The sequence below is a fragment of the Pongo abelii genome, chromosome 16 (assembly GCF_028885655.2).
Source record: "Pongo abelii isolate AG06213 chromosome 16, NHGRI_mPonAbe1-v2.0_pri, whole genome shotgun sequence".
Classification (NCBI taxonomy): Eukaryota; Metazoa; Chordata; class Mammalia; order Primates; family Hominidae; genus Pongo; species Pongo abelii.
In genome coordinates this window covers 76,391,684-76,413,555 of record NC_072001.2, presented here as the reverse complement: position 1 = coordinate 76,413,555, position 21,872 = coordinate 76,391,684, and the positions used below count along the sequence as shown (strand labels likewise).

General features: G+C 39.3%; 1 protein-coding gene across 19 annotated transcripts in view; it reads right to left on the bottom strand.

Annotated features, from left to right (window-relative positions):
• NEO1 (neogenin 1) overlaps window positions 1-21,872 on the bottom strand; it is a 252,634-nt gene that overhangs the window by 125,456 nt on the left and 105,306 nt on the right. For all 19 annotated transcript variants that reach the window (XM_063716713.1, XM_063716716.1, XM_054531649.2 and 16 more), the window contains one exon: window positions 471-625. In XM_063716713.1, coding sequence (XP_063572783.1) covers window positions 471-625 — 155 coding nt within the window. The remainder of the gene's footprint in view (window positions 1-470; window positions 626-21,872) is intronic.

Here is a 21,872-nt window from a genome sequence, read left to right as displayed (position 1 = left end):
TAAGGTTAAGTTTTGTATAGTCAGTTGCATTCTTACATATTATGTTTTTCAAAAGGATCATCTTTCCACACTTCAAGGAGAAGTGTAAAAAGTGTGGAAAGATTTCTGCTTCTTGAACAGAGAGCTGTGAAGACAACTGAGGACACACATACACGCACACATGTATGTGCTAATCATCTGCCAGAAAATGGTGGCGGCTGTGTTTCAGAGTGCCAGTGTGTTCAAGTAAGAGTCTAGACTCTAGGCTTAGGTAAGCCACTGACTTGCTATGTGATCTTACATAAGCTACCATAATATTTCTGGTCTCGGCTTTCTCATCAGCCAATGAAGGTATTACATTCTATGTGAATTCTTCTATTTCATTTGCAGTACACAAACTAGTATATATAAGATAACTGATCTCCCGGTGACTACATTTAAAAATATCTAAAGGTTACAGAAATAAACACACTTCTTTGAAAAATACTTACTACAATCTTAAAATAATCACTTGGGATAACCATATCCCCATTTTTGACCCACTTCACAGTTGGAGTCGGTTTTCCAGTCACTTCACATTCAAATACAATATCCATAGATTCGTGAGCATATATATTAGTAGGTTGCTTCAGGAATTCAGGTTGAGCTTTAAAATAAAAAGGAAATTAAGACATTAATGAAAATAGAACTAGGCAGCTATTCATATTTCAACCAATTTTCTAAATCATAAAATCCACAGGATTTTTACTCATTATTTGAAGCTTTCACATATTTTTGCAAAAACATAAAATAAATATATAATAAAAATACATGTTAGGAATAGAATTATCTTTAAAAAATGACTTGCTGCTACAACCAACTGTTTTAAAGATAATTTCTGAGTTTCCTTATTTGGAACTATTTACTAAGTTGACTATATTGGAGAAATTAAAAATGTCTAAACATAAATATTAAAGACTACTTCCCTAAGATTTATACAATTTTCTAAGAGCTATAATTAGAATCCAAAGAGTTGAAAAGATTGATAAAACTTTCCTTTTCAGTCAACTTCATAAGTAACAACAACAATAACAAAAAGTAAAACAAATGCCACATTAGGGTCCTTAAACAGCTCACTCATGCAACACACTCCTATTACTAAGATCTCTCATTATATGCAATGGTTTTACAGGGTGATGGGGAAAGGACAAGTATATTTGAAAAAGTCTGAATATTCCAGTAGCTCCCTTTCCACATGCCCACAGTTGTAAATGGCTAACTTCAACTAATAGATCATAATATTTTTAATTGGAAGGGTTGAAGTAGATCATCTAGTCCAGCATCCTACCTAATGATATTATTTCCTATATGACATCCTTGACAAAGGATCTTAGTGATCCGTGTTTGCAAAGTACGAATGACAGGAACTCCCTACATCACAAAGCAGCAAGCTCCATTGCAGGCTAGTTCTATGAAATAACAACAACAATGGCAACGACAGCAGCTTTATTTACAGTTGACCTAACATCTGCCCAGCCTGCTGGGATTTTGATTGGGATTGCGTTGAATTTGTGGCAACTTGACATCTTAAAAATACTGTCTTCTTTTCCCTGAACACAGGTTTATCAGATAAAGTCTGATTCTTTCATAAATGTTTTACAGATTTCAGTAAGCAAATCTCATTCATGCTTTGTTAGATAAATACCTAGGTATTTCAAATATTTTTGATGCTATTCTAAGTGGTACTTTAAATTTTTTAAAATTTCCAGTTGTTCTCTGCTAGTATGTAGGAATGAAATTGATTTATGTGTATTAACCTTTTATCCTGTGGCCATCCTAAATTATCTCATTAGCTGTATCAGCTTCTGTAAATACAGTTTGGGGATTATCTACATAGACAATCATGCTTGTATGTGAGTAGAGACAGATTTATTTATGCCTTTCCAATCTCCCTTTCCTTTTTTAAAAAAGAACTTTTTTGGCCTATTGCACTGTCTAGAGCAGGCCCTGGAGAGAAACCTAAACTAGCTACATAACTTAGGTAAATGAAGAACAACAGTACAGAGAGGAGGTAGAACCCCAGGCAAGCAGAACCTCCCTCAAGGAGGGAAATCATGTATAATCTTAGGAAACAACATATATTCACAGTGATGGAAGATCCAGAAAACATATATCTGTACAACAAGATGAAATCAGGGAAATCTATTAATAGCAAATTTGACTTGATCCTTTCAAACAATGACAAGCCATTTATATTTATTCTTTTGTGAATTATGTATATAAATATGTTGCCGTTTTTCCAATTAGAGTGTTTATAATTTTCTTATCTATATATAAGAGCTTTTTGTATAATGAGAGTTATTATTTCAAGGCTCTCAGCTCCAAATCTGTCCTTCTTTGCAGTAGTGAATATGGACTTTTGTCAGCTGGTGCTTTGTTAACAGCACTGGGGAAACACTGCACAGCAAAGCAGAGTGATGGGCTTAATTTTCAGCTTGGAGGATGCTCTTCTTTTTGCTCCTATGGTGAGGCTGATTGTAAAAGACCCAATAATGATCACCCTCCTGTAAGTTTCTCTAGCTTACTCCAGCATGTGGCTTTCTGTGCACCAGCTCCGACACACTGCATCCCATTGGATAGGGTCCTGTACACCAGCTCCAACTCATGTCATCCCAGTGGGCAATTTTCTGCTTATAATCTGTCCAGCCCACAGCACCCCAGAGGTGTTTTCTGCACACCAGCTCTGAGGCCTCCCAGCAGAGGATTTCCTTTGCCTCAGCTTTGGCCCATAGCTACGTCCTTTGGCAGCAGCTACACTTTCTCCAACAAGGTCTGAACAACAGTCTTCCTGATTTTTGGATTCTCTCCCTCAGCTCAAGAGGTAGTCATAGCTAATGCCTATATTTACTATTTTTGTATTCTTTAATGTCGTATTTTGCCCTTTTTAGTAAGTAGATTTTAATAGTTAATAATTCTTTTTTTTTTTTTAGATGGAGTCTCACTCTACTGCCCAGGCTGGAGTGCAATGGTGTGATCTCGGCTCACTGCAATCTCTACCTCACAGGTTCAAGTGATTCTTGTGCCTCAGCCTCCCAGGTAGCTGAGATTACAGACGTGCACCACCACACCCAGCTAATTTTTGTATTTTTAGTAGAAACAGGGTTTCACCATGTTGGCCAGGCTGGTCTCGAACTCCCGACCTCAGGTGATCCACCTGCCTCGGCCTCCCAAAGTGCTGGGATTACAGGCATGAGCCACTGCGACTGGCCATTAATAATTCTTTATATTAAATTTGCTCTGTTCAAATGCCTAGTATAGTTTCTGGCTTCTAACTGGGCCCTGACTAATGCAGTAAGCTACGAACCCCTTGTCTTCACGCTGCCAATATTTGTTTCCTCTTCTGTCTTTAACTAAAGGCATCTATTGTAACAAAGTTTTATGTTTGCATATGGTAAAATTTATAAGTTCTCTTCATTTTAGCATCTGTATTTCACTATTTTTACTCCAAAGGCTTTCCCTTCTTCTGTACTATAACAACATTCACTTGTATTTTCTTCTAATATTTCTAAGAAACAGACTAGACTTACTAAGTATCCAGCTTTACATGTATCTGGCAAGATCAGTCATCCCAAAAAGAATGACCGATTTGAAAGATTTAATACTAAAATCTATATACTCTTGGAAGTTTATTTCAGGACACTAATTGGTTTCAACCATCTGCCTATTCCTGGGCCAGAACCATAAAATTATTATAACTATGCAATATGTTATAATATATGGTGGAACAAATATTCTTCCTTTATTTCCTCAAAATTTTTCTAACATGTTTGTTTAGTGTTCCACCCCCCAGATAAATTTAGACTCATCTTATGTTAAGTTTGTCTGTTCCTTCTCAAAGCAAACAGACAAACAAGAACTTGGAGTTTTCATTTGAACTGCAATACATTTTAGATGCAGGAAAACTGAACATGTTTGCAACTGTGAGTCTTTCTATTTAGAACAAGGTTACTTAAGCTTACTTGTGTTAAATAAAATTTATGGGAGACTACTAATATGGACTAAGCTTCTACTCTACAGATCAAACCAAACAGATTGAACCAAAATGAAGTCACTCGTGCTAAAGTTGCATATCAACAAACTAAACCTAAGTTATTTATCTCACCTTCTTTTTTTTTTTTTTTTTTTTTTTTTAAGTACTTATTGATCATTCTTGGGTGTTTCTCTCGGAGAGGGGGATGTGGCAGGGTCATAGGATAATAGTCTAGAGAAGGTCAGCAGATAAACACATGAACAAAGGTCTCTGGTTTTCCTAGGCAGAGGTCCCTGCGGCCTTCTGCAGTATTTGTGCCCCTGGGTACTTGAGATTAGGGAGTGGTGATGACTCTTAAAGAGCATGCTGCCTTCAAGCATCTGTTTAACAAAGCACATCTTGCACTGCCCTTAATCCATTTAACCCTGAGTTGACACAGCACATGTTTCAGAGAGCAGGGGGCTGGGGGCAAGGCCATAGATCAACAGCATCCCAAGGCAGAAGAATTTCTCCTCCCAGACGGGGAGGCCGGGTAGAGGCGCTCCTCACTTCCCAGACGGGGCGGCCAGGTAGAGGCGCTCCTCACTTCCCAGACGGGGCGGCCAGGTAGAGGCGCTCCTCACTTCCCAGAAAGGGCGACCGGGCAGAGGCGCTCCTCACTTCCTCCCAGACGGGGTGGCGGCCGGGCAGAGGCGCTCCTCACCTCCCAGACGGGGCGGCCAGGTAGAGGCGCTCCTCACTTCCCAGACGGGGTGGCTGGGCCTAGGCGCTCCTCACATCCCAGACGGGGCGGCTGGGCAGAGGCGCTCCTCACATCCCAGACGATGGGCGGCCAGGCAGAGACGCTCCTCACTTCCTAGACGGGGTGGCGGCTGGGCAGAGGCTGTAATCTTAGTACTTTGGGAGGCCAAGGCAGGCGGCTGGGAGGTGGAGGTTGTAGTGAGCCGAGATCACGCCACTGCACTCCAGCCTGGGCAACATTGAGCATTGAGTGAGCGAGACTCCGTGTGCAATCCCAGCACCTCGGGAGGCCGAGGCGGGCAGATCACTCCAGGCCAGGAGCTGGAGACCAGCCCGGTCAACACGGTGAAACCCTGTCTCCACCAAAAATACAAAAACCAGTCAGGCGTGGCGGTGCGCGCCTGCAATCCCAGGCACTTGGCAGGCCGAGGCAGGAGAATCACAGGAGCCCGAGGCAGGGAGGTTGCAGCGAGCTGAGATCATGGCAGTACAGTCCAGCCTCGGCAACAGAGGGAGACCGAAGAAAGGAGGAGAGGGAGACCGAAGAAAGAGGAGGGAGAGGGGGAGGGGGAGGGGGAGCTATCTGACCTTCTGAGAAATCAGGAGAGTGTGTGTGTCAAATCCCCAAATGGGACAGTTTTAGCCAACATAAGAAAGTCCCCTCTGCTTTGACCCTTACAATGAAAGTAATCTGAAGCAACTAATGTTAACCAGTCCACTTTGTTTCTTTGTTCCTGCTCAAGTTTCCCTGCAAAAACTAACTGTTCTGCCTGCCCAGTGTAGTGCTTATCTATTCTTTAGATGAGATGCTGCCTGACTCATGAATTACTATTAAAAGCCATTATATCATTTAACTAAATTTGTAAAAATTCTGTCTTTTGACTCTTGGATATTCTTTGATAATGATTTACTGTAAAGCAGTTGTAAAGACTAGGAGTAAAGAGACATAAAGTTGAGTTCTGGTTCTACCACTGGACATTTTGCTAAATGTGAGTTTCAAACCCCTGGGTTACTAAATAAGGAATTCAACTAGACTATTCCTAAGTACACTAAGATCTTTAGCCAATGATTTATAACTTTAACATATATCTTTGATGTGTGATAATTAACACATCAAAGCTAACATTCATAAGTGCTTTCCACTTATAACCATTTAGTTCCTACAACAATTCTATTATGCAGTTAATATTATATTATTTCCATTTTATAGACAAGGACACTAATACACAGAGAAGCTAAGTAACTCCATAGCATAAGGCTTAGTCAGTGACAGATCTGGATTTTGAACCCAGGCAGTCTGACTCCAAAATCTATATTCTTTTAAAAAAACTTTATTTAAGAGAATAGAATAAATCCCATGTACCTATTATGTTGATTCAACAATTATCAAGTCATGGTCAATACTGATTCATCTATGCCTTAATCCATTCTATTCCCAACCTCTACCCTACACACATATTATTTGGAAAGCAAACTCCATGTATTACACTATTTCATATATAAATATTTGAGTACCTCTATAAGCCAAGAACTCTCATTTCTTTTATTATTATTATTATACTTAAAAGTTTTAGGGTACATATGCACAATGTGCAGGTTAGTTACATATGTATACATGTGCCATGCTGGTGTGCTGCACCCATTAACTCGTCATTTAGCATTAGGTATATCTCCTAATGCTATCCCTCCCCCCTCCCCCCACCCCACAACAGTCCCCAGAGTGTGATGTTCCCCTTCCTGTGTCCATGTGTTCTCATTGTTCAATTCCCATCTATAAGTGAGAACATGCGGTGTTTGCTTCTTTGTCCTTGTGACAGTTTACTGAGAATGATGATTTCCAATTTCATCCATGTCCCTACAAAGGACATGAACTCATCTTTTATGGCTGCAATGAACTCCAACAAATTTACAAGAAAAAAACAAACAACCCCATCAAAAAGTGGGCAAAGGATATGAGCAGACACTTCTCAAAAGAAGACATTTATGCAGCCAAAAGACACATGAAAAAATGCTCATCATTACTGGCCATCAGAGAAATGCAAATCAAAACCACAATGAGATACCATCTCACACCAGTTAGAACGGCGATCATTAAAAAGTCAGGAAACAACAGGTGCTGGAGAGGATGTGGAGAAATAGGAACACTTTTACACGGTTGGTAGGACTGTAAACTAGTTCAACCATTGTGGAAGTCAGTGTGGCGATTCCTCACGGATCTAGAACTAGAAATACCATTTGACCCAGCCATCCCATTACTGGGTATATACCCAAAGGACTATAAATCATGCTGCTATAAAGACACATGCACACGTATGTTTACTGCGGCACTATTCACAATAGCAAAGACTTGGAACCAACCCAAATGTCCAACAATGATAGACTGGATTAAGAAAATGTGGCATATATACACCATGGAATACTATGCAGCCATAAAAAGAACTCTAATTTCTAAACATAACCATGATATCATCATCAGGCCGGTATCTAACATAATTTATTGGCCGGGCATGGTGGCTCACGCCTGTAATCCTGGCACTTAGTGGGGCCGAGGCGGGTGATCACCTGAGGTCAGGAGTTCAAGACTAGCCTGGCCAACTTGGCAAAAACCCGTCTCTATTAAAAATACAAAAATTAGCCAGGCGTGGTGGCTCATGCCTGTAGTCCCAGCTACTCAGGAGGCTTAGGCCGGAGAATCGCTTGAACCCAGGAGGCGGAGGTTGCAGTGAGCCAGGATTGTGCCACGGCACTCCAGCCTGGGTGACAGAACAAGATTCTGTCTCAAGTAATAATAATAATAATAATAATAATAATTTCTTAATATCACCTATTACCCAGTCGGTATTCACATTTCACTAACTGGCCAATGTTCTCACTCTGTTGCCCAGATTGAGTGCAGTGGCGTGATCATGGCTCACTGCAGCCTCAACTTCCCAGACTCAAGTAATCCTCCTGCCTCAGCCGCTCAAGTAGCTGAGACTACAGGAACACACCACCACACCCAGCTAATTTTTTGATTTTTTTGTACAGAGGAGGTCTCACTATGTTGCCCAGGCTAGTCTCAAACTCCTGGGCTCAAGCGATCCTCCTACCTCAGCCTCCCAAAGTGCTAGGTTTACAGGCGTGAGCCACTATGCCTGGCCTCTATGTTCTTAAAAATGATCTACTTTATTCAAATTGGGCAAACAAGGTGCATTCACTGGTGTTAATCTGTTTCTTAAGTTTTTTTTTTTTTTCATCTACAGATTCCTCTTTATCTTTTGTTTGAAATTTGTTTAAGAAACCAAGTCATTTGTAATATAAGGTTTCCCTGCAATCTGTCTTGCTGACTATGTTGCCATAGTGGTATTTAACATGTTCTTTCTGAAAGCTCACAGTTAAATGTAGAACCCTGATTGGAGTCAGGCTAGTTTTTTTTTTTCCCCCTGAGACTACTTCATAGGCAGTTCCATGTGCATCTATCAGGAGGTTCATCATGTGTGTCTATCTCTCTTTTGCTGATGTTAACAGCCTTTGGTTATCACTGCCCATCAGGCGGTGCAAAATAGTAATACTCTTATTCTATCACTCATTCTATAAAGAGAAACATCCCTTATATTACTTATTATTATATTCCCTCAATTATTAGGATAACTCCACAATTATTTGGTTATCCTAAAGTACAGTACTTCGAAAAGGGAAGAATAAATGCTTGATTTTTTTCCCTTCACTTAACGTTTTCAAAACAGTGAGCTGGTTTTCTAACATCCTCTCACAAAGGTAATTGCTGAGGATTTTTCATTTAAGTATTAAGAGCCTTTAGTTTAAGATATATTTAGTTTGTTTCAATTCACTGAGGTTATTATTCTTTTGATTCTTAAACTATCCCATATTTGACCAATGGAGGAAACCTGAACACAGCGAAAGCTCCTGAGTCCTTTTTCACATGACTCTGTTGGACTTCAGTTTATGATCATTGCTCTGAGGCCATTTTTGTGGATAAAGTCAGCAATTTTGTATTTTTTAAATATAAACTTCATCATGATTTCCTACTGATATTTTCAATTAAGTCTAAGACTGTAGGTTTTAGCTGAATCTTCTTAATTTTACATCTGTATCTCAAGCTAAAAATCTGTTCTCAATGACACTAACATAATTACTCATTTACTTTATCCTACACCCATAGTCTCAGAATAAACACTTGTACCAACAATATGATAAAAAAAAACAACCAGAGATTTTTTGCAGTTGTGTCCTTACAGTAAATCCCACTAGGTACATTATAGTCCAATTACAATTTTAAATTTACATGGAGTTATAATTCCATATACTTAGAATTTAATTAGAATTGTAACTTTCTGTGAGGCTATATTACCAACTGGATATACCTTTGGAGTCACCTGTTTCATTTTACTTTCCATTTTCAGGAACTACTTTGTAAATTTTTAAATCTATAAAGACAAGGTATATTCAAACAAACCTACCTACCTTCTAACCCTGTTTCTCTCATCCTATTACCTCCTTTACCCTACTGGTAAATTTATGGTTTATTATTCCATTATGAAAATTATAAGCACATACCCACACCCACAATTTGTCCCCACTCCTCTTATTTAGATTATAAATGATAGCGTACTAATTTTTTTCTACCTTCAAAGCCTATACTCTTAACTACTAAGGTACCATGTTCCAAGGAATTAACATATTCCTTGAGTCGAAAGAACTGAAAGAACTGAGGCTCCCCCTAAGGCAGAGTAAGTAATTACTCTGGAAAACACAGCAAAAGCCTCTTCCAAAAAAAAAAAAAAAAAGAGGATGGGGGAGCGGATAATTTCAGTATGCATTTTTAGTAAACAGACTTTCACAGACTATTAGAAAAAATCATCATAAGCAATGTTCAATTAATCATTACTTTCCCTTTCATGAATTATAAAATAATGCCCTTAAAATGTTCTCTGGATTTTAACTACTCTGTAGATAGTATCACACCAATTAAACACAATTGTAAGAGCAGATGTTTGTGGTTGGGAAGTTAAATTGATAACCAGAGAACAAATGAGTCAATTACCATAAGAAAATAAGTGTTGTAATGGAAGATTATGCATTTTGTTACCAAAGAGATAATTAAGCTTCAAATTCTCTTTGACAGCTCCCTATCCCTTCAAATGCCATCATCATTTCAAGAATAATTTTAATTGCTAAATGTACAAGTGGAATTTAATACTAAAATATACTTGCAAAATTCTTTTACTAGAAACATCACTTAATTCCATCACTGTTACATAATGCTGAAAATTGCCATTTAATTCAAATAGAAAACAATATAGGGCCAACACCAATGATTCAAGGTTTCTTTATTATGCTGTGATTTGGAAGATAACCGTTTTCATTTACATTAGCCCTGAATTGTTGGAGTTTCTATTGTTTCATCTGAAAGGCTTATGGACTGAAATTCTTATTAAGCTCTGTAAGCAGAGAAAGAAATCAATTTTGTCCATTTTATGTTAAAACTGCTTCTTTTCTGTAATTCACAAATTTACATCTATGCCGTTTAAAAAAAAAAAAACCCAACAAATAAAAACAAATAAAAACCAAGCATTTAACAGTGTGAAATCCCTTCAGGGATTTTGTTTGACAGTCTAATCACAAGTCTACTATTGGTACTGACTCAACTAACAAAGCAAGAATATATTTGAATCCTCTGACATTTCTTGAGAAAGCTTCCCATTCCAATGAAGGTGAATAGGCTTCTCCAGGAGAAATAGGTGACATCATAACTGTGAAGTAATATTATAACAATGTTTCCACTTGACTATGAAATTATATTTCTCTCCTTTCATTCCAATCCTGCCCCTAGTCTCACTGTCTTTTCCTTACCCTAGCCCTCAATTTAGCTAACAGGTACTCATCCATCTGATCCTAATTACAAGTATTTCTCGGCCAGTGCGGTGGCTCATGCCTGTAATCCTAGCACTTTGGGAGGCCAAGTCAGGTGGATCACTGGAGGTCAGGAGTTCGAGACCAACCCAGCCAACATGGTGAGACCCCCATCTCTACTAAAAATACAAAAATTAGCTGGACGCTGTGGTGCATGCCTGTAATTCCAGCTACTTGGGAGGATGAGGCAGGAGAATCAACTGGGAGGCAGAGGTTGCAGTGAGCCGAGACTGTGCCACTGCACTTCAGCCTGGGCACCAGAGGGAGACTCCATCTCAAACAAAACAAAACAAAACAAAAAACTTCCTTAAAGAAGCATTTCCTGACACACAGTCCCTCACTCTTCCCTGTTTCTAGCCCTTGACTGCCCTATTTACTATCGAAATCCCAGTGGCCTAAACCAAAATAGGTGCTCAATGCATATTAGTAGAATTTTTTTCAAGGATTCTCAAGTTTCTTAAGGATTCAATGTTTTGTATCATTGTTTCTCCCAAGTCCACTCTTGAGTGTCTGACTTTCTGCATGAATTTTAAATTTTGCTTTTAAATGTTTATGATGATGTAAAATTTTCATGAACATGAAATTTCAGCACCAACATTTGTGCTCATGTTTACATGTTAGCTCTGTGATCGCATGATTTAATTCTAATGCAATGTTCCTCAAACTTTGGGTCTTAAGGTCTAAAGCTCTTAACTTTGAAAAACTGTATTCTATATATCAATTTTTATTTTGAAAAATTCACAAAAACCTTTATTAAATATAGGCTCTACTTCTTTAACAAGGTTAAACACACTTAATCTTTGCTTGATGTCTCAATATTGTATGTATACACAACATCTAACATCCATTCATTCATCATCATATACTTGGGTTGTTCCCATGTTTCAGTTATTGTGAATAATGCAGCTGTGAATGTGGGTGTAGAAATATATTTTTGAGACCCTACTTTCAATTCTTTTGAACATGTACCTCAGATGGAGCAGGAACCCCTTGAGGGGCCTATGGGCCTCCCCTGCCCCCAGCATGGAAATAAAGGAAAATCTTGAGTTCCTTCAAGAGAAGTTCCAGGCACCTAGCTGGCCCTGAGAAGCAAATGAACAACTTGATAAGCAAGAGGGTAATAGCACCTTAAAACAATAGCCAAGGAAGTTAGAGTCATGGGCTGTTTGGTTCCCTATAGAAACTAAAGGTAACATCTTTTTTTTTTAAATTATACTTTAAGTTCTCGGGTACATGTGCACAATGTACAGGTTTGTTACATATGTATACATGTGCCATGCTGGTGTGCTGCACCCATTAACTCGTCATTTACATTAGGTATATCTCCTAATGCTATCCCTCCCCGCTCCCCTCACCCCATGACAGGCCCTGGTGTGTGATGTTCCCCTTCCTGTGTCCAAGTGTTCTCATTGTTCAATTCCCACCTATGAGTGAGAACATGCAGTGTTTGGTTTTTTGTCCTTGCGATAGTTTGCTGAGAATGATGGTTTCTAGCTTCATCCATGTGCCTACAAAGGACATGAACTCATCCTTTTTTATGGCTGCATAGTATTCCATGGTGTATATGTGCCACATTTTCTTAATCCAGTCTATCATTGATGGACACATGTCCCTGGGTTGTTTTTCAGAAACCTGGACCCCACCAAATGGATCTGTTGGCATGTAGACCTCAGGTAAGGGGGAACTGAGGACTGAATATCTTTGTCCTAAAGTTCTTCCTGAGGGACTTGAGAGAAGTCACACCCATGAGCCAGAGCTAATATTCTTTTCTGCTGACCCCCAAATTTTAAAACAAAACTTCTCTTCCTTAATGAACTGCAAATCAGAACATCTACCTACAACCTGTAAACCACACTTCAAGATTTCCCACCTTTTTAGGCCAAACCAATGTATAACCTCCATGTATTGCCTTATGATTTCGCCTATAACTTCTACTTTCCTGAAATTTCCCCCTGCCTTTATAAACCCTTGCTTGCAAGCCATTGGAGAGTTCAGGTCTTTAGCATGAGTTATACGATTCTCCTTGTTTGGTGCCCTGCAATAAACATCTCCATTTCTCTTGCTGCAATCCCAATGTCAGTGTTTAGCGCTTTGCTGCACTGGGTAGGCAGACTGAAGTTCAGCTTGGTAACATGCGCAGAAGAGGAACTGTTAGTTCAAATGGTAATTCTAGTTTTTCATTTTTTAAGGAGCCACAATACTTTTTATCAGCGACTACACTTTTCGCTGTACCAAAAGTGCAAAAGGCTTCCAATTTCTCCATATCCTTACCAACACTTGCTATTTTCTGTTTTTAGAGAGAAGCCACTATAGCAGGTATGGGGGTGGTATCACAGTACTGAGAGAGGAGAAAGGAAGAAACCGGTAAGGCAGGCAGTTAGGGTGGGTCCTCAGTGGAATTATTTCAAACAGAACAACCTGAAAAATCAAGCTGCAGGCACAGATAACGGAACTTGCACAGGGAGGTTTGCCTAAGACATGTCCACAGCCACACAGATAAGAAAGGCTACACAGGTGACTTGCCCAGACATGCCCACAATGGAAAATCCCGTCTCCTGACACATGTGCAGTAAGGGGAATAAAGCGATATGGAATAACTCAAGCTAACGGCCTGCATGCACATTAGGAGGACTGGGTAGAGCTATCAGAAATTCGCACCTTATGTAAATGCGATGTCCAGCCCTCACTGGTTTCTTTTAAAAAGGCTTTGCATTCAACTGTAAAAACGGCAACCCCCTTCTGGGTCCCCTCTCTGCTGTGGAGAGCTTTCTTCTTTCATTTATTCAACTTTTGCTCCAACCTCACCCTTTGTGTCCACGCCGCTTAATTCTCTTCATCACTGAGACAAAGAACTCTGAACTCCAGGTGATACCTCACAAGAGACTGCTACATTGTGGTGCATTAGCGGGACTTTAACAGTACCATGTATGTTTTTGTACCATTTGATTTTTTACCATGCTTGTTGACTATTTAAGAAAATTGACTACTGGATGGTTTGAATTTACCTGCTCTCTGATTCTCCCTACTGTTCTACAGTTGGTATTTTTCTGTTAACTGACACTATTGTTTGCTTTATTTTCTCCATCTCTCTACTTTCCTTTTTATCATTTTCAAATTTAAGAAGGTGAAAAGTACTCAGTATAAAAGGCGTAGAGAACACAGAAAACATAAAAGCCTCCTCTTTATCAAGCTTCAAACTACCTGTCAACACCAGTACCCTCCTTAGAGAGAAATACTATTCATATTTTTGGTGTGTGAACTGTCCAAACATTTTTCTATGTATTTAAAACACATCACATATACACACACACTTGTTTTTCTTGTTTTAAAAATATAGACTGGAGTCTAGGCCAACATAGTGAGACCCCTATCTCTACAAAAACAAAAAAAAACAAAAAAAACAAAAAAAACCAAAAAAAAACTGTAGGCATGTAGAACATGCCTACAGTTTCAGTTTGTCACTCAGGAGGCAAAGGCAGGAGACTGCTTGAGCCCAGGAGTTCGAAGCTGCTGTGAATTATGATTAGACCACTGCACTCCAATTTGGGCAACTTAATCAAGACCCCCATCTCTAAAATTGCACTCCAATTTGGGCAACTTATCAAGACCCCCATCTCTAAAAAATAAAACAAAATACAGACTGAGTCTACCAATAACTAATTTTCTGCAACTTGTATTTCTCTCTTAATAATACTGCATATTAGTATACACGTAGCCACATATATAGCTGGTTGAAGTATGGTTCAGGGCCTGTGCATATCAGGTAACAGCACTTAGTAGATGGGGCGGAAGGTGGAGAGGCTTAGAAGATCAAGAAGAGGAGGACATGAAACTCTTAGGTACATTTGGAAAGTGATCTGCCCCTGGAGGTGGTAGCAAGGTTACCCGGGTTGTGGAGAGGAAGAGGAGACAAGAATAAGCTCCAGTGAAGAAATCTATATGAGACACTCCAGCCAAAAATGCACAAAAATCAAACCAAAATGGAAAAGATTCAAAACCATCAACACCAAGATCAAGAATCCTTCAAAAAACAGGAGGAAAAAAACCAAACTTCCTAAAACACCAAGAGAACCTAGTTCTGTAGAAGACATTAAAGCAAAACGGCAAGCAAGTACAGAAAAAGCTGGTTTTCTTCCCAAAGTGGAAGCCAAGTTCGTCAATTATATAAAGAATTGCTTCTGGAAGACTGACCAGGAGGTGATTCAAGATCTCTGGCAGTGGAGAAAGTCTCTTTAAGAAAATAGTTTAAGCAGTTTTAAAAATGTTTCCATCTTATTTCACTTATGTAACAGTTGATATACAGTTGTCCTTTTTATAATGTAGAGTGAGAACTTTCCCTAATATGTTTGATAAATGTTGTCCAAGTTCCACTGCCAAGAATGTGTTGTCCAAAATGCCTGTTTAGTTTTTAAAGATGGAAATCCACCCTTTGCTTGGATTTAAGCATATATGGAATGTTATGATAGGACATAGTAGTAGCAGTGGTCAGACATGGAAATGGTGGGGAGACAAGAATGTACACATGAAATAACCTCGGTATTTTAATAAGTAGCACTGTTTCTATTCAAATAAAAAAAATGGAGGCACAACTATAAATGCAAATACGTACGAAAATTCTCATACGATTGAAGTGACACATTAAATCAGGGAAAAGATACATAACTCAATAAAAAATCTTAGAAACTGTAATCACTTGGAAAGAATAATGTTGGATTTGTATTTCATTTCTTACACCAAAGTAAATTCCATATGTATCAAAAATTTAATGATTAAAACCAAACACTACCATAAAAGCACTAGAAGAAGGCATGAGATTTTTAAAAAATATAATCTTGGAGGGAGGACTAAGTATGACACAAACTCAGAAGTCACAAAAGAAAATTTAAACATATTGGCTTGTGATACTGTGAAATCTGTCTTTGGACTTCATCCTCGTTTCCTGACACAGAGCCCCTAAATCTCTTGGAATTTCCTGGGTGATAGGAGCAACTGTTGTCCTATAATAAGACAAGTCTTGATGGTGTACTTGATAGCTTCCAGATGAGGGCTAACTAACAGTGGAACCAAACATGAGAGGGTTGGAATTTTCAGCTCCATTCCCCAAACTCCAGAAGAGATGAGCTCAAGGTTCAATTGATCACCAGTGGCCAATGATGTAATCAATCATGCCTACATAATGAAACCTCCATAGAAACTTATAAGGACAGGGTTCGGAAGAGCTTCTAGGTAGCTGAACTCATGCAGGTTCCCAAAGGGTGGTTCCCAGAGAGGACATGGAAAGTCCATGCCCCTTCCCATGTACCTTGCCCTATGCTGTTTAACACTTTGTAATATCCTTTATAATAAACGGCTAAATTTAAGTAAGCATTTCCCTGAGCCCTGTGAGCCACTCTAGCAAATTAATAAAACCCAACAAGGGGATCATGGGAACGCCAATCTGTAGCTAGTCAGTCAGAAGTTCTGGAGGCCCAGACTTGGGACTACCACCTGAAGAGAGATGGTAGTCTGGTGGTCCTGAGCTCTCAACCTGTGAGATATGACACTCTCTCCAGTGCCATATCTCTACATGGAAATGGTGAGGAGGCAAGAATATACATATGAAATAAACTCAGTATTTAGTAAGTAGTACTGTTTCTATTAGAAAAATAGAAAGGTAGGTTCCATATGAACTTTAAATTAGTTTTTAAAGTTTTTAAAGTTTTGGGAATTGAACAATGAGAACACATGGACACAGGAAGGGGAACATCACACTCTGGGGACTGTTGTGGGGTGGGGGGAGGGGGGAGGGATAGCATTAGGAGATATACCTAATGCTAAATGACGAGTTAATGGGTGCAGCACACCAGCATGGCACATGTATACATATGTAACTAACCTGTACATTGTGCACATGTACCCTAAAACTTAAAGTATAATAATAATAAAATAAAATAAAATAAAATAAAAAAGAAAAATAGAAACGTAGGTAGTGTCAGAACTGAACTGAATTATAGGACATACAGCTGGTGTCCACTGAAGTACTGCTTGGTGTGTGGGGAAATAACCCCCACATTCTGGGATCACAGAGGTTTTCTGCGTTGAGTAGAAAGTCGAGAATAGGAAAAACAACAGTTTGGTGTTTTTGGGTTTTTGTATATTCAAGAGGACTACATAAAAAATAAAAAGTATACATAATTAAAAACTATCATGAAGTAAAAAGACAATGAACGGGGGAAAATAGATAACAGAACTAATTTCCCTAATATATACAAGTTCCAACAAATTAATAAGAAAAAAATTACCAATAAAAACTGAGTAAAAGATATAGACAGTGCACAAAATGAAAATACACAGAATTTCCTAATACATGAGAAAAGATGTTGAACCTCACTCATGTAAGTAATATGCAAATAACAAGAGTATGAGAAACGGACAGTCTTATATATATATTGGTGATGATATAAATTGATACAATCTTTTATAGGGTGATTTAGTAATATCCATAAAAATCTAAATTGTATAAACTCTTTGACACAGCAATTTCACCTCAAGAGATTCATCTATCAGAAACACTCATACATTTGCATAAAGACATAAAGATATTCCCTGAATACTGAAGCAGTAAAAGATTAGGAACCACCAAATAGTAAGCTATTTTAACCACAGTCCATCAAGACTGCTGCTGCTTCCATGCTGACTTGCCCTTATGCCAGGTCATGGTGGAGTGGCTGAAGTCATTTTTGTACTTAAGAGAAGTCAAGAGGAAATTGAGCTACATATACCATTAGTGGGTTTAGTGGGATATATTTATGTGGTTTTTGCCAAAACTTTTGTGTAAACCTAAACTGTCTCAGTATAGGAAGACTTCCAGGAATACTCCTTCTGCCCACTGTACTAACAGGACCCAACACCAAGACACAAAGGTGTGGAGTCATATTCAAATGACTATATCTTAAACACTGGAGGAAAAGACCAAATTAGCTTTCTATTTTCATAGAAAATGACTTACAAAATCACTGACATATGAGGAGACAATGAAACAAAATGCAGCAAAAACAAATATTACAACACATAAGTGTATAAGGTAATATTTTTAAAGTGTTGTTTTTTTCTGGGTTTTGGTAACGTTTGTAGTGTTTATCAGCTTTGAAAAACTAGTTTATTGTGCTTTCTTTTCTTGTTCTCAATAACTACTCATTTTGTACATAGTTTGGTATTCACTGTCTTTTTTTAAAAATTTTTGAGACAGAATCTTGCTATAGTTGCCCAGGCAGAACTCAAACTCCGGGGCTCAAGCAACCCTTCTGCCTCAGCTTCCTGAATAGCTAGGATTACAGGTGTGTATTACCACACCTCACTACTCACTGTCTTAAACAAGGCCTCCAAAGTAGTTTTCACTGCAGACCTCAAAAAAGCTGGATCTGCTCCTGATGATGACAATCTCTAAGATTGCTTGTTACATCTATTATGCTATTTTTACACACTTCTTTGCTTGAACAGGCATAGAATATCTCTAGAAGGATAAGAAAAAAATAATGATAATGGTTGCTTCTGTGGAGGAGGGCTGGGACATAGCAGTAATATTTCACTATATATCCTTTCTAGAACATCTTCATATGTTATCTATTAAAAATATTTAATTAAAAATAAAAGTGAGGACAGGTGTGATGGCTCATGACTGTAATCCCAGAATTTTGGAAGGACAAGGCAGAAGGAATGCTTGAGGCTAGGATTTCAAGACCAGCCTGGGTAACAAAGTGAGATCGCCATCTCTACAAAAAAATACAAAAATTAGCTGGGTGTCGTAGTGGTCCCAGTTACACAGGAGGCTGAAACAGGAGGATTGCTTGAGCCCAGAAGTCAAGGCTGCAGTGAGCCATGACCACACACTGCACTCCAGTCTGGGCAACAGAGTGAGATCCTGTCTCAAAAAAATGGTAATAATAATATAATAATAATAATAATAATGAAGATATACACACACCTGGCTACAAAGACTTAATTCTGTAAATATATCAATCACAATTCTTTTGAAATGAATCTGTAAAGTCAACGAAATGCCATTTAATATCCCAACAGAAATTTTATCAAATTTAACAAGCTGAATCTGCAGGCCATCTAGAAGAAAAAATTGTAAAAAAAAAAAAAAAAAAAAAAAAGAGTCTCACTCTTTCTCCCAGGCTGGAGTGCAGTGGGACGATCTCGGCTCACTGCAACCTCCGCCTCCTGAGTCCAAGCAATTCTCCTGTCTCAGCCTCAGGAGTAGCTGGAACTACAGGCATGCACTACCAACCCAGCTAATTTTTGTATTTTTAGTAGAGATGGGGTTTCACTATATTGGCCAGGCTAGTCTCAAACTCCTGACCTCAAGCGATCCTCTTGTCTCAGCCTCCCAGAATGCTGGAATTACAGGTGTGAGCCACCACATTTGGTCAAAAACAATTTTTTTTTTTGAAAAGAACAATGAGAAGGGATCCTTCTAACAAAATATCAACAACGGAAACAGTATAGTATTAACGTAGGAATTGATAAAGTTTTCAATAAAACAGAGTTTAGGATAACATCTACAGAACTTCAGAAATTTCAAGTTTCTCTCCAAGATGGCTGACTAGAAGCATTTCCAGCATATCTCATCCACTTAGAAGAACCAAAATAGTGTGTAGACAATCACACTTTAAATATATTATCCAAGAGGGAGTATGGGAGTTCAAGAGAAAAGCAAAAGGAAACTTCAGCATCTGAGAAGGAGAAGGAAAACAGGTAACCCATGTGGCCAGGACTGGCTGAAAATCGGAAATGTATCCCCAATAGGGAAGAGGGTGAGTGAGTGTGTTTCTGCAGTCCATTTTCCACAGGGGAATTGTACAATCCAGGCTGTAGGAGAGCACCTTGACCTTCCTGAATCCTGGATCTCACCTGGGGAGTGACCAGACAAGGAACTGCTCCAGGGATGCCCCATACATTCCATCAGATATAGGCAGCTACAGTAAGAGGCCATTCTCAATCCCAGCTCTTAACAAGCTGTGAGTGGTCCTGGGAACAAGTGGCAGTGCCAGGCTTTGGTGTCAGAAATTCGGGCTGGGGCTTGAAGAACTGGGACTCAAGCAGGAGTCTGGACTCCTGCAACCACAACTGAGAAACTGGTATGGGCAGCTGATACTGAAACTGGGGTATCCCCCTACCTGCTTGGGACCTGAGCAGGAGGAGAGCTGCCATGGAGGCTTGGGATTAAGCTGGGTTGTATCTCCTAAGGCCCTGGACTGAGTTGCAGAACATTGCCATAACTGAACAGGCTGATCTGCTGCCACAGTTAGGAGCGGGAGGGAACTCTGCCAGGACTGGGGCATGAGAAGGAAGTAAGTCCCACTTACACAAGCCACATCTGTAGCAGCTGGGACTGCCTCTCCATGCCCATGTTAAGACTTTGGCATAGCAACAGTCATCCCTCACCCAAGAATTTCACCAGGGGCCTGAGAACTGCCCTACCATCCCCATCAAGGAAGGCAGATGCACCCACCATTGGGAGGCCTGAGTACAAGCTTGCCTGCTCCAGCTCCACTCAGCTTGGCCCCCACTCCGCAGAGGGGAGTGGAGGTTAGGGGGATCCAGGTTCCTGAGAATTCTGCAACTCAATCCACCATCTGGGACACCTGTGCAAGCACTTGTCCTCAGAAACAGAGGTTAGGCATAAAACCTACTATTGACAAGGCAGCTGGCTGTTGTTACCTGCAAGTGCCACCTACTGGCCTGGAGGCTGACATGCACAGCCCATTGCAACAACTGATAAAACAAGGGCACAACACTTGTGAATGAGAAGAGCTTCTCACTACTACTGCTATCCCCATTGCCCATACCACCCTGGCTTCCCAGTAAGTCAAGAGCCTGCTCACCTGCATGGTCTACCTTTACTACAACAGGCATTTGAGAGAGCCACCCAGGGGCCAAAGAATTGGCCTACCTGGAACTACCAACACGGGTGCCAGCATATACCATGTACCAGGTCACAATGATAGACATACTTAGCCCACCACCACTACCACTGAAGGACCCATCAGGCATTCCAGTCCCCAGCAAAATCTCATCACAGACTCCACCAATAACTGCACACTAACACAGAAAAATTCACAGATTTAACACTAAGGCTATCTGTAGCCAAGGAAATCACACAGAATCCTTAAAGCCACTGCACATACCCAGAAGGAAAGCCAAAACGCCCTATCCAATCAACATTATAGACATATCTTCAATAAAAAGTCTCCCTACTCAATGAAAGCAAATTCAAAAATAAGAAGTAGTGACTGTTACTCCAGATGCACAGAAACCAATGTAAAGATATAGGAAGTATGAAAAAGCAACATATTATGACACACTCAAAGGAACACAATAATTCTCCAGCAATAGGTCCTAACCAAAAATAAATCCTTGAACTTCTAGATAAAGAATTAAAAATACTGATTTTAAAGAAGCTCAATGAGATTGCAAGAGAAATCTGAAAACCAGTACAAAGAAGTCAGAACATCTATTTAGGATATCAATGAGAAATTTATTGAGATAGATATCTTCAAACAAATTCTAGAACTGAACAATTCATTGAAGGAATTATAAAATACATTTGAAAGCTTCAACAATAGACAAGCCTGAACAGAAGAAAGAATCTCAGAACTTTAAGACAGGTCTTTTGAAATAATCCAGTCAGACAAAAACTTAAAAAGAATAAAAAAGAACAAAGACTTCAAGATGTTTGTGACTACATAAAGTGACTGGACTTTTGAATTATGGGTATTCCTGAGGGGGAAGAAAAATCAAAAAGTTTAGAAAACCTATTTAAGGAAACAACTGATGAAAACTTCCCAAGTCTAGTAAGAGATTTAGACATTCAGATAGAGGAGGCCTAGAGATCCTGAGGAAAATACATTCCAAAAAGGACTTGGAATATGCACCACAGCATATTATAATCAGACTGTCTAAAGTCAAAGTAAAAGAAAGAATTTTAAAATTAGCAAGAAAAAAAACATCTAGTTACCTATAAAGAAAACCCCATCAGACTAACAGTGGACTTCTCAGTAGAATCCTTATACACCAGAAGAGAATGAGCTGGCATTTTCAAAGTGCAGTAAGGAAAACCACCACCACCACCACCACCACCATCAGTATCACCACCACCACCACCAAACATCAGCAAAGAATTTTATATCCAACAAGATTAAGATTCATAAATGGAGAAATTCTTTCCCAGAAAAAGTCTTTCCCT